The following is a 13,282-nucleotide window of genomic DNA, read 5'->3' on the forward strand; positions in this document are numbered from 1 at the left end:
TGCCATGAGTCAGCCTTTTCAAAGACAGTCAGTTATGGTATGGGTAGGAATCAACGTCCATGCCCGTACGGAACTGATTATCATAGGGAAAGGATCTTTGATTCCACCAAGGTACATTGAAGAAGTTCTTCTTGAAGCTGTGGTCCCATTTGCTCCATTTATTGGAGTCAAGTTTGTGTTACTGCATAATAATGCTCGACCGCACATAGCTCGAATTGTCACCCATTATTAGAAGGATATAGGGTTACCAAACACTAAATTGACCTAGACATCGTACGCACCTCCAACAATAGTCTAGCAAACCGTTCATGTTGAAGAATGGGATTTCTCAAGAAGAAATCCGATCGCATATTTGCTCGATGCCTAGAGGACTTAATTAAGGCCCTCCGCGAGGTCAGAAGATGTAAAACGGATTATTAAGAGAAAAACGAGCCGATAAATTGTTTGTTAAATTTATCACTAAATGATTTTCCTGTGTTTTGATTAATTTTCTTTCAAAGCTTCACATTTAAATAATTTTTTTTATTAAAACTCATGACTTTTTGATCTCGTTTAATTTCGTTTACATTAAAATAAGTATGTTGTAATTGCTATAACGATAAAAATACATATAGTTTGAATTAAACAACAAAATACGTGTTTCCGGGTTTTTGTCTTCGAATAAGATAATCGAAGATAGATCAGAATTATTTTTGTCCATATTATTATATTGATGTTATTTATATCAGCCTTAATTATAATTGTGTATAAAAAATCATGAACAAGGCGAATTTGAAAGGAAGAAAAACTTTTTATTAGTCCAATGTTAATGAAGAATGAAGGGGGTGCTAGTCTCGTCTTCTGTACTAAGCTAAATTCATAAATTCATGAAGTCTGAAGCCATGTTTATTAATATTGTGAAGAGATTATTCTGTTTGTTAAATGTATAAATAATTAATTAAAATAGTTTCAAATTTTTGACGAATAGGATATATTCCTCGGATGCTTGACGAAGAAACTAAGCTTTTTTTTCAAATTCACATTGTCCCTGATTTTTACTAGACAAATCCAATAATATTGTTGCATGTATAAGCCAAACTTTCAATGGGCAAAAATGGACGCAACAGTTTTCTATAAGTAAAGAAAAGGTGTAATATTAACAAAATTTCAATTATACCATCATTACGAATGTACAAACTGTATTAATATAATTTTCTTTTTGAACGTGTAGTTAAAATATGATAATTTTTAAGTTTATGGTACAAGTATTGCAGAAAGATCATTTATTTTCACCATAACTTAATGATAATAAATAACGAATTATACATTGTACAAGATACTAAGAAAAACTGAATCAAAACAATAAAGGGAGATAATTGGTCACTGTGTTAATGATGATGATGATTGTGAGGAGCAAAGACAATACGATATTTTTTCAAATATTGTGAAATCTTAGTGGAATATTAAGAAATTGTTGATATATGTTAGGCATTAAGTTCATAAATTGCGTCGTCTGAGATAAAAAATTTGAAACAACACATTTTTCAAGTTATTTATTTATTTTAAACTTGTTGAGTTTGAACATTTGCCCCGAGCTTTCTGTAGCTCCAGCAAAGCTGAATAAACCATAATAATATAACAGAAGGGGGCGTCGGTGGCTGCAACGGTTTAGGCGTTGACACGGCGCTCATCACTGTAAGGTGAAGGTCCCGGGTTCGAATCCAGCGGCCCTGCATTCGAACTCGACATACTTACAAATGGGCTTTTTTCAAAAACACCGGATATAACTTCTGATGTTGCGAATCCTCGTTAAAAAATAAATAAATAAATAATTGTTTATTTTGAATATTTGATAATGTGGTATCATCTTCCAAGCGCAACATTTTTTTACAAGGAATGCTTTAAAATTATCTAGTAATTTTAGAATTCTTCTATTAACAGTCTAGAAATGCGTTTCAAATCCCAAAGCAAATTAAAATCAAGAATATAATAAATCAAAGAGTCAGAAAATGTATGTTAATCATTATTGATCCGTAGCAATTACTGCAAGTAGTGACGCGATGATATTGTTTAATTTTAAAAAAATTTCAATTAAAAGCTAAATTTTTAAGTGCGGAAATTTCAGGATAAAACTTTGAACCACCATAATCGTTATTTAATGTAATTAAATTCACTAGTTTTCGTTGTCCGCTTGACCAATTAATATCTTTCAATTAATTAAGGTTTTTAGTTGAGATTAAAAAGTCAGTGTCAAGAACGGGATTCGAACCTTCGGCTAGATACGCCGCTGCTGTACCACTTGATATTGTCACGATAGCTCAAGTGGTAGAGCAGCGGCGTATATAGCCGAAGGTCGTGGGTTCGAATCCCGCTCGTGCCATTGACTTTTTTATCTCAACTAAAAACTTTAATCAATTGTAATTAAACTTGTCTTAGCTTGAATTACTAATCACTAAAATTGTGGTGTTCCATAGATGATATTAGAAAGAGTACATGAAAAGAAAAACAATGTGGAACCCTGTCAATTAATCAATTTATCATATTGGTTAATATTATTAATTTAGCTTGATTTCTTCCTTTTTGTAATACTGTGTCATTCAAAGAAAAGACTGACCAATGAAAGCAGAAAATGTAAACGAAAACGAAATGGTCCAAATAGTCTCCGATCGTCTTTGTCTTGAGATTGGCTTGGCTGGTAGGCCGATTCCAAAAAGAAAAGAAAATCCTGGAGCTGATTTGTATGACAAAACAACCACAGAAGAAATAGAGATTTCGTCCGACAGGCAAAACCCCATCGATGATGTATGTAAGATAAACCAGAATGTACTGAGACGATTATCGGAAGAATTGCAAATAACTCAACAACGTAAAATTTTACAATGCATACACTTAAAAAAAAAAGTCGTTATAATTTGAAATGTATGTATAAAACAAATTTTATTTATTAATGCAGGTCAAACGGTTTTCTTTTAAACGAGACAAGGACAACGAAGAAACAGTTTTGGAAATATCGTTTGACCCGGCCCTGGTCACTTTTAGCTGCGGCCGCGAGTTGTAAAACGAGCGTGGTCTAAGTTAGGTCACTGGCATTCCGCCTACTGCAAGTTCCGGATCTAGGTGAAGGACCGGCATGAGCGCGAGGAGGCGAAAGAACCCCCGAGGAGGGTTAAAAGTCCGTTTTCACTCTCCCCTTTCCGAAAAAACTTTTCGTCCTCACATGTAATTAATTAAAACAGAAAATTTCGAGAGAATTTCTAAAGCTATGATTATGATAAATTAAAAAAATTATTTTAAAACATTTTTTATTAATTAAAATATCCATCACTATCAATAAATTCTCCCAATGTGATAACTTCTTTATACCCTCTGAATAAAATTTTGAGTCTTTATTATTAACAAATTCTTTAAACGACTTTTGATCAATAAATTTCTTATGATGTTGTCCAGGTGTCTAAAATGTTGGTAGTCAGTCGGTCTGGAGAATAGGGAGTGTGACAGACCAACAGTTTTCATGTTGTCTCATGTGAGATATGGGGGTTGAGCGTTGTCGTGTAACAGATTAACTTTTCCGATTGACCAAAGATGGCTTCAATAATGCCGATTTCTCGTGCATTGCTTCAGTTTGAGAGCAATACATTTCATCATTGTTTCACCAGGATGCAAGAAGCTGTAGTATATCAGCCCGAAAAAAGCCCACCAAAGAGTCACCACCACTTTTTTTTAGACGAATTGGGGACTTGGAAAGTGTGGGCTCCTTTGTCATGCCACTGTCAAGAACACCTGCTTTATCGTACAGAATCCACTTTTCCTCACAAGAAACAATTCTATCTGGAAAATGTTCTCTGTTTTGACAAAGAAGTGTTGCGCAAACTTCATAATGATAAGTTTTTGACAGCCGTTTAATGCAGGAGGAACCTAATTTTCGAGCTTTTTCACATTTCGAATTGCCTTAAGGTGGTCAGCGTCGGTCGATTTGCTAATTAAAATATTCTCTGCAAGCTCTCCAATATTTGTCTGGGATTTTGCTTGCAAAGCTCACAGAACATCATTACCTAGGAAATAAATCCTTCCACGACCTTCTTTGTCTTCAAGGCTGAAGTCTCCCTCTTGAAATTTTTTAAACCATCTCTGAACTGTGCTCTCCCTCACACTACCATCGCCCCAGATTTCATTAATAAGTTTCTGGCCGTTTGAGCACCGTTCCGACTGAGTTTAAACTCGTAAAATAAAATGACGTGAAAATCATGCGTTGGCATCTTATTAAAGACTGAATTATTCCCAAATATCAAAATGCTACTGAGGTAAACAAACATTTTCGTTTGGAAGAGGATTAAAAAGTGTTAATATTCGTACAAAAGAATAATCCATCATACATAAACAGTTTATTATATGTCCTTTTTAGATGGCCCGGATGAATTTCTTTTGAACCAATGGAGCTATCAAAAAACAAAAACTACACGTTTTAACCACTCTTCACTGGAGCATTTATTGAGAAACATTTTCTGTCCTTTGCTGCAGTTCTTCAACTGAGGTAGCTGGGTTATGATAGTCTATGGCATAGACACTGTTTTTTAAATGGCCCCACAGAAAATATTCAAATGGTTAAATCAGGTGACCGAGGAGGCCATAGATCATGAGGTCATATTTCACCATTGTTTTCAGCGTAAAAAAATCCCTTAAAATGATTTACCAGCATGTATAGGGTCATATATGAAATTTTGAAGTTGTACTGGGGCTGAAGTACCCTGTATAATTCAACTCAAAAATATTAAACTTTTTTTTTTTTTTGATAGCTTGGTTCAAGAGAAATTCATCCAGTCTATCTAAAAAGAACACCTTGAATAGAGGAGTAATTGAAAGAAGACATGAAAATGTATTATTTTATTACAGCCCAATATTTGTAGTAAATTAAGGTAGTTTTAATCCTCCCATTACATCTGACACTCTAAAAAGTGATCAATAGATTTGAAAAATGCTGTCCTGAAGACTTTTTATTTAGACACTTTGTTGAGAAAAACAGCCAAGGTGCTAAATTTAATTACTTCCCTCTTCAATTTACATTCAATTCGCGCCTTTGATTAAAAAATTTGTCATCAGATAAATCGACTACCCATTCTTATGATTTAGATCTTCTAATAATATGTTCTATATATATTTCTTGTCTGAACTAGAGAGGAAAATACCGAACTGAGGATGCTAATTTATGGTGCAAATTTGTTATTTATTTCAAACTATATGTATTTATTTTTATCATTATATTAATTATTAATTAATTAAAGGAGATCAGATATTCATGATTTTTAATTTTCAAAAAATATTTAGTTATGAGGGTTTGAAAGAAAACCTCTATTGACCATAAAGAAAAATCTAATCAGAAAATTTATGAGTCAGTTTGATAGCTTAGAAAATTCTATGTTGAAGTTACAACGTAATAAAGCTTTTCCTTGCATATAATTGGTTAATTGCATAAACAAATTTGTTAACATTATTTTTTTAAATAATTCTTAAATAATCCTTCTATCTCAGGAAGTTGTTCATTTGTGTACTTAATCTTTAAACTGAACATTAAAAAAATCTGGGCAAGCCATTAGGACAACATTTTTTCTAGCATTTTATCACTTTTAGATAACGTTATTAAACAACTAACACAATAAGAATAAACTGAAACCGGGCAATATTACATCGAACTTGTTGACAAATAATGTAATTACTCACAGGACAATTAGTAGTACGTAAACAAACAGGTTTTTGAAGGTGATGTTCTTAAACACCTATGAGGGAAAATCCTACTTAGTACAAAGTTGCTATTCTTTTTCTTTGTTAACTCAGAACATGTATTATTATTTGAATAATTGAGCTTAAAATAAAAATAGCATACTTTTTGTTAACAGGTATTCTGCATTAATATTTGATTGAAGCATGTAAACACTATATAAAGCTTTTCTACTAATTTTGAAAGAAAATATTTGGATTTTATTGTAGGAATTTTCCTAATAACATGTTTTTTCCTTTGCCCATCTTTTTTTTTTCCACTCGATTATTTTTCACCTCAAGCTAAATGTAAAAAAATAAGAATGGACATGCTTGAATTGTAAAGTCAAAACATAAACAGCCATTTAAAAAATAATGTTTTAAAATAATGTTTTTAAAAAATAATTATTCAGAAATCATGAGATGCTTTCTGGTGTGACGTAGGTTTCAGAAATACATTTTCTTTATTGTGCCAACGTTTCAATCTTTATTGAGATCATCTTCAGATCCTGGTATTTACAAACATTGTTTAAATTTAACAAATGCATGTAGGATGTGGAAAAAAGCGAATTTATACAATGCAAAAAAATATATTACATCTCACGATTTCTGAATAATCATCGACTAACGGTCACTAATTACCACACATTTAAAAATAATGTTTTAAAGCATTATTGTTTTTACCAGACTGATAGTTTTTATATAAATGAAATGTAAAGAAAAAAAATTAGTAGTATTAATATGCGAGAAAGATAAGAAAAAATGTAAAACTAAGGAAGAGAGGACTGGCAAATATTTTTTTTTTTTAAATCAAATAATTTTAACATTTGTTACTATAACTAATTTAAAATTGGCAATAAAAAGCTATAATTAAGATTAATAACTTTAACAATAAAAGTGGACGAGGTGGCTAAGGCCAGGATGTTCCAATCTCTCGACTTGACCACCCCAATCTGATCCCCTAACACTATAAATGCAATAGAAAACATGATCTAAAGAAAGTGGCAGCATCGGTGGGTTGGATTGGCAAGAGAGCTATCGCCCTCGGAAAACCAGACTTGTAGAAGAGGGGCCATCCTCACACAATTAAGAAGGCTATGCCGAGGGGGACACAAGGACACTTACTATTGGGTCAAAGCCCACATTTGTATCTGGCATGAAGGGAAAGTTTGCTCAATGTGTCTCACGAACTGAAGGGTGTGATTCCTTGGCTCTATATACAGAGGATGTAGGAATGCCACCCGATTTGAGAATTGTGCTTAAGCATGGCAACAAGAATCTTGGTCCTCTGTTACAATCCTTGGAGGAAACAGGTTTATTTATTTACAGTACAGACAGTTTTTGTGTCCCTAGCGTGTGTTGAAAGTGAATGTATTTATTGGTTTGAATGTATAGTCTGAGAGGGCCAATGACAGAATATTGTCTATCCCAGTGGTCGGCAAACCACGGCTCACAAGCCGCATGCGGCTCTTTGACTTCTTGGCTGCGGCTCATTCACTGTTTCAACATTTAGAGTGGACACAGAGCGAAAAGTATGACAGGTGCAAGAAATGGGATTGTCGCTACTTTTAAAGAAAAAGTTAATCACGAGATACTTACCTACCATTGTATTATTCATCTATGTGCACAGACATTTCCTGAAGAAATTTGCTCAGCAGGTTCAAAGTTTTTAGAAACAACAAAGCGATGCTAGCCTTTGTTAAAAAAAAAACCTCTGATGCCACGGTAACATAAATTAATTTTTTGCCCTGTAATATTGATATTGGCAGCCTTGAAATGCAGTTGCTGGATTTAAAAAATCAAGAATTTTGGAGCTCAAAATTCGAGCGTCTTTAAACCGATTTACAGCCATTGGAGAAAAATAAATGTGAATTATGTTTACAGCACAAATGATCTGGCGAGGGAAGATATGTTGATTTTTAACACCTGGATGACTAGCGTTTGCTTTTCTATCCTTTTTTGGGTTTACATATTTATGCGAACAATCATTTTCAAGTATGAACTTTATCAAGAGTAGATTAAGAAATTGGCTTATCGATGAGAACTTAAATCGTGCCTAAAATTAAAAACAACATACAAACCTGACTTACCCCTACTTTCCAGGGAAATGCAAGGCCATTGTTCACATTAGTGGAGTATTTGTAGTTTTTTAAGGATACCTTTTATATTATTTAACTTATTAAATATTTAAATAAATATTATCTTTATATAAGAATGATACCAAGTTTTATTTAGTATACTGTTAGTTAAACTAAGACATAATCAGCAAAGGCAAGCTCGAGAGTGTACTTTTAATTCTAATAAAATTGTCTACTAAAACAAAGCTTAAGTTTAAAAAATTGTTCCTTGAATAAACTTCAATTTTGTATTTTTGATTATATTTGGCTCTTTTGGATGACGAGTTTGCCGACGACTGGTCTATCCTATCGACCCCCAATTACGTTAATTAAATAATAGGAGTCTCAAGTACTCCACCACCCTAATTGAGTGAATGCTATGTAAAAAGAATGTATTTAAGAGTGAGTGAGAATGTGAATGGGCTTAGATTTAGCTGAAATGACCTAGCTGTTAGTAGCCCATGTGGCCCAACCTCGGCAGCTGGACAAATAAGGACTTATAAGTCTGACCCTTGCCAACACCAAAGGTAGGTGATTCTCGAGACCTGCCAGTAATTTATTGTAATTTATACAAAAGTTGGAATGAGAGATAGGCACAACAGTACATGTGTGTATGTATACACATGGGCAAATTTGAGCTTATATAAATCATAATTTTAATATTGAACTTTTATTATAAATATTATCAATTATATGAATGTCAATATAAAAAATAACTATTATACTTGTTAAGTTGGAAATTTATCCATAAATAATATTTATTCTAATACAATTAATTAAGGTTTTTAGTTGAGATAAAAAAGTCAATGGTACGAGCGGGATTCGAACCCACGATCTTCGGCTTGATACGCCGCTGCTCTACCACTTGACCTATCGTGATCTTGTGATCATACACGATAGCTCAAGTGGTAGAGCAGCGGCGTATCAAGCCGAAGATCATGGGTTCGAATCCCACTTGTGCCATTGACTTTTTTATCTCAACTAAAAACCTTAATTAATTGTAATATATTAATTGGTCAAGCGGACCACGAAATTAATGAATTTATTCTAATGTTTAGGATGTCTTTCAAAGAGACTACAGGGCCTAAGGCAAAGCCAAAGCAGCTCTTAACACAACAGAGTACAGTATGGACAAGAAAACAGAATGCAGTTTGCGTGAGAAGAGCAAGAAAAACCTACGGGCCAAAGTCAAATCAGCACATCATCCTTGATAATCTCAGCATGACTGTTCCTAAAGGGGTTATGTACGTTCAAATAACATCAAATTTTTATTGATCTTTTTTGTAATCATTGATATTTACAGTTACGGGCTTTTGGGAGCTTCTGGCTGCGGAAAGACGACCCTACTGAGCTGCATAGTCGGCCGCAGGAGGCTGAATTCAGGTGAAATATGGGTTTTAGGCGGTCGACCAGGGAGCAGAGGAAGTGGCGTCCCCGGTCCAAGGATCGGCTACATGCCCCAGGTGCATACTTGATGTCTTCTCTTTCAAAAACTAATTTTAATAAAAGATCAATTTTTACAGGAATTGGCGTTATATGGAGAATTTACTATTTTAGAAACTATGATGTATTTCGGATGGATCGCAGGAATGAAAACAAAAGATATTGAAATAAAGACAGATTTCTTATTGAACCTACTCCAGCTTCCAGACAGAGACAGGACTGTAAAAACATTGAGGTTTGTTTATTTGCAACTATAGCAATAAATTAATTTACAAAGCTTAGATTTAGTCTTACTTTAGTCTTCTTTCTCTTTTGTTCTTTTTTTTAATATATGTAATAAAATTTCAAATGAATTTAATTTCAGTGGAGGACAGCAGAGAAGAGTTTCAATGGCTGCTACTTTTTTACACGAACCTGAGCTTCTTATTCTTGACGAGCCAACAGTTGGTGTAGATCCTGTTTTGAGGCAAAGGTAATAAGTATAATACATTAATATCAAACATTAAATTAATATTTAAAAACATTGCAGTGTCTGGGACTACCTAGTGGAATTAACGACTCTAAAGGGAACAACTATAATAATCACAACTCACTATATAGACGAGACGAAACAAGCAACTACTGTAAGCAATATGCGATATGAACACAAAACAGAGTTGGTAATGATTTGTCTTTCAGATTGGTCTAATGAGAGGTGGAAGGTTTTTAGCAGAAGAATCACCTGCAGAACTTCTGCAGAGGTATCACTCGGATTCCCTGGAAGATGCCTTTCTTAAGCTGAGCATTGTTCAAAATAGGTTTAAAAGAAGAAGGAGCAGCATAATCTCTGATGTCGTAGCAGCCAATGCACATGCCATTCCTGTATGTAGAAGTTGTATTTTTTTTTTTGTATTTATTATTAAATTTATGACTATCTTCTAGGAATTAAGGGATACAAACATCGCAATCGTATCAGATGCTTGTGATAATCAGTCAGAAATATCAGGAGAATTCGGAGACAATATGAGCTTGGCTAATGTCAATGTTCCTGTTATTCATCCTATTGTGGTAAATAAAAAATATATTAACATAGCAACTTAAGATTAAATACTAAATTTTAATGTAAAAATTATTTTATTTTGATTAAAATGAGTAATTTTAGCGATCGTGAAAAATTATATTTTAGAATTCAATTAAAATTTTGAAACATATCTACACATTTAAAATTTATAAAAAATGATATGTTGTAATTAATTCATTATAGGTTGATCCCATACCTCCTGACGATGATGTAGCATTCTCCTGGAAAGATGTATTATCACTGTACAAATCTCATCATATGAAAGCTCTTGTCTGGAAAAATCTACTATGGGTTTGGAGAAATGTTGGGTAAGTTTAAATATAGTTTTCCATTTAAAATAGTTAATAAATAAATATGTTTCAGGGTTATGTGCTTTATATTTGGAATGCCTATGTTACAAATTATCACATTCTGCTTGTCAATCGGAAAAGACCCAGTAGGGCTTTCGCTAGCTGTAGTCAATAACGAATTTCCAGGTGAGACTCTTTGCTCTTTCAATACGTCCTGTGTTATCGAAGGTTTTTCTTGTCGATTCTTACACCATCTGAGTAATCGAGAGTACAAATTGGTACGTAATAAATTTGAAAAAAAAATATGATTTCCAAATACAAAACGAGTTTGTTTTGATATTTTTAGATTCCTTTTGAAAATGTGAGTGATGCAAACTACGCCGTCAAAAAAGGCTGGGCCTGGGCCTCGATCTCGATTCCGCCTCATTTCTCACAAATGGTATGGGATAAAGTCGACCAGGGTAAAGATGCAAATGACACTGTTCTTGATGGAAGTGAAATCGACGTAAGGGTGGATATGTCAAGTATGTTTAACTTTCAAGATTAAGAAAAGAACTATGTTTAATATTTTCTGAATTTTGCAATTTTAGACCAACAAATAGCGATCCTTCTTAACAGAGATTTACTACTTTCTATGAGAGATTTTGCACTAGATGTTGCATCCAGCTGTGACGTTCAAATGAAATTAATTGAAAGTCCTGTTAAGGTAACAATAAAGACATTGTTTGATTATGTAATTTTACTCCTTTTATTATTTTTTAGTTTAATTATCCAATTTATGGCGATGTAATTCCTAATTTTACCGATTTTGCTGCACCTGGAGTTATGCTTACGTAAGTACATCTGACAAACTTTAAATATATATTTGTAAAAAAAATCCACTAAATACATTGAAAGTATCACAATAAAAAAAGAACAGAGACACATGATAAGTAAATCAACAGTCAATTTTTCAAGAAATAGAACTTTAATACTTATTACAATTAATTAAGGTTTTTAGTTGAGATAAAAAAGTCAATGGCACAAGCGGGATTCGAACCCACGATCTTCAGCTTGATTCGGTTGAGATGGGAAGTTGGTGTCCGAGTGGATCGAGGTCACGATAGCTCAAGTGGTAGAGCAGTGGCGTATTTGGCCGAAGGTCGTGGGTTCGAATCCCGCTCGTGCCATTGACTTTTTTATCTCAACTAAAAACCTTAATTAATTGTAATGTATTAATTGGTCAAGTGGACCACGTAAATTAGTGAATTTAATACTTATTTTCCTCATTATGTTTAATTTCAAAAAGTAGTATGAATGTAAATTATGGATAGTAATTAACTTATATATAACTTGTATGTATTATTTGTACAAACATTAAATAGTCCCTTCCCCCCCTCATCTGTAAGTTGTAACCCCTCATTGGTCAGATTTTTTACCACGTTGGCAGTAAATAAAAAAGGATTCCATTATTGAAACTACTTGATGGTACAACATTATTTACTAATATAAAAAATAGTTATTTTACATACTGATTTTAGATAAATTTAGATTTAACATTTTCAATGCGGCTGACCTAGTGGAGCTGCCGGGTTCCAACTAGTAGGCATGTCATAATTAATTTTTTTAATTTTCTGCCTGAGAGGGTGAAAATTGAAATTCCAGCCAGCATTGAACGTATTAATCAACCGAACATCTTTTCTATACATTTTTATTCATTCCAGCATTGTCTTCTTCTTGGCTGTGGCATTGACGTCAGTGACTATGCTGCTAGAACGTAATGAAGGAATGTTTGAAAGATGCTTAGTTTCTGGTATTACTTAGCCTTTTCTAAATTACTTATGATTGATTTTAACATATTTTTCCTGTCGAAAAGGTATCACTGGCCTAGAGATTCTCAGTTCTCATTTCATAACACAGTTTCTGATCATGTTTTGCCAGTCAGCAATTGTAATCCTATTTTCCATCTACGTATTTGATATAAAAAACAATGGAAGTTTGTTCTGGGTGTCGTTGCTAATTTTATTGTGTGGCACTTGTGGAATGTGTTACGGTAATTAAAACTTTTTTCTTTTTAATATATTAACTTTAAATTACTGTTCAAAGCTAACTTTAAATATTTTTCAGGGTTTGTTGTTTCATGTGTTTGTGACAATGAAAGAAGTGCAACGTACGTAGCACTAGGAAGTTTTTTGCCTTTTGTCGAACTCTGTGGTAAGATGTCAAAATTAATTATGTACGCTTTTTTCTATGAAACAGTGGTTCTCCTCTTTTAGGAATTGTGTGGCCTGCTGAAGGCATGCATTACGCCCTTCGTAAAATAAGCTTGATACTACCACTCACCCTTTCGACAGAATCGCTGAGGTCAATGCTGTCGAGAGGCTGGGACATTAGCAGACCGTCAGTGTATAAAGGTTATATATCTACAAGCATTTGGATTTTATTTTTAATGATAGTCAGCATACTACTAATAAAGTTCAAGAAAGGATAAATTGAACTCATATTGATGATCACCATGTAAATATTTTGTTTATTTTTATATTAATTAAATTGTTGTAGTTTTAATTTTGTTAAAATATTTTTGTTGTACTTAAATATTGAACATTTGCTCATATATTATTTGCATTAATTGTGAATATGTATTTAATAGTAAATCATTTATG

The 13,282-nt window shown here is 33.2% G+C and overlaps 1 protein-coding gene and 1 non-coding gene across 3 annotated transcripts in view; both read left to right on the top strand.

Annotated features, from left to right (window-relative positions):
• The window catches only part of LOC106662535 (ABC transporter G family member 23), a 37,711-nt gene extending 24,429 nt beyond the window's left edge, over positions 1–13,282 (top strand). Inside the window, exons 2-17 of one of the 2 annotated variants that reach the window (XM_014386707.2) lie at positions 8,906–9,091; positions 9,151–9,310; positions 9,371–9,525; positions 9,655–9,762; positions 9,820–9,913; positions 9,969–10,151; positions 10,212–10,337; positions 10,534–10,658; positions 10,714–10,918; positions 10,987–11,164; positions 11,231–11,346; positions 11,403–11,473; positions 12,344–12,432; positions 12,496–12,672; positions 12,747–12,833; positions 12,896–13,110. In XM_014386707.2, coding sequence (XP_014242193.1) covers positions 8,907–9,091; positions 9,151–9,310; positions 9,371–9,525; positions 9,655–9,762; positions 9,820–9,913; positions 9,969–10,151; positions 10,212–10,337; positions 10,534–10,658; positions 10,714–10,918; positions 10,987–11,164; positions 11,231–11,346; positions 11,403–11,473; positions 12,344–12,432; positions 12,496–12,672; positions 12,747–12,833; positions 12,896–13,110 — 2,274 coding nt within the window. In that variant the 5' untranslated portion in view covers position 8,906. Of the gene's footprint in view, positions 1–8,905; positions 9,092–9,150; positions 9,311–9,370; positions 9,526–9,654; positions 9,763–9,819; positions 9,914–9,968; positions 10,152–10,211; positions 10,338–10,533; positions 10,659–10,713; positions 10,919–10,986; positions 11,165–11,230; positions 11,347–11,402; positions 11,474–12,343; positions 12,433–12,495; positions 12,673–12,746; positions 12,834–12,895 lie in introns of both variants that reach the window. The other variant, XM_024224886.1, reaches the window with a different exon arrangement.
• Trnay-aua lies at positions 2,287–2,359 on the top strand. Its single transcript has one exon. It is a non-coding gene; the product is annotated as a tRNA-Tyr (tRNA).

This window comes from Cimex lectularius, unplaced genomic scaffold (assembly GCF_000648675.2).
Source record: "Cimex lectularius strain Harlan isolate CLEC.00 unplaced genomic scaffold, Clec_2.1 scaffold43, whole genome shotgun sequence".
In the NCBI taxonomy this organism is placed as follows: domain Eukaryota; kingdom Metazoa; phylum Arthropoda; class Insecta; order Hemiptera; family Cimicidae; genus Cimex; species Cimex lectularius.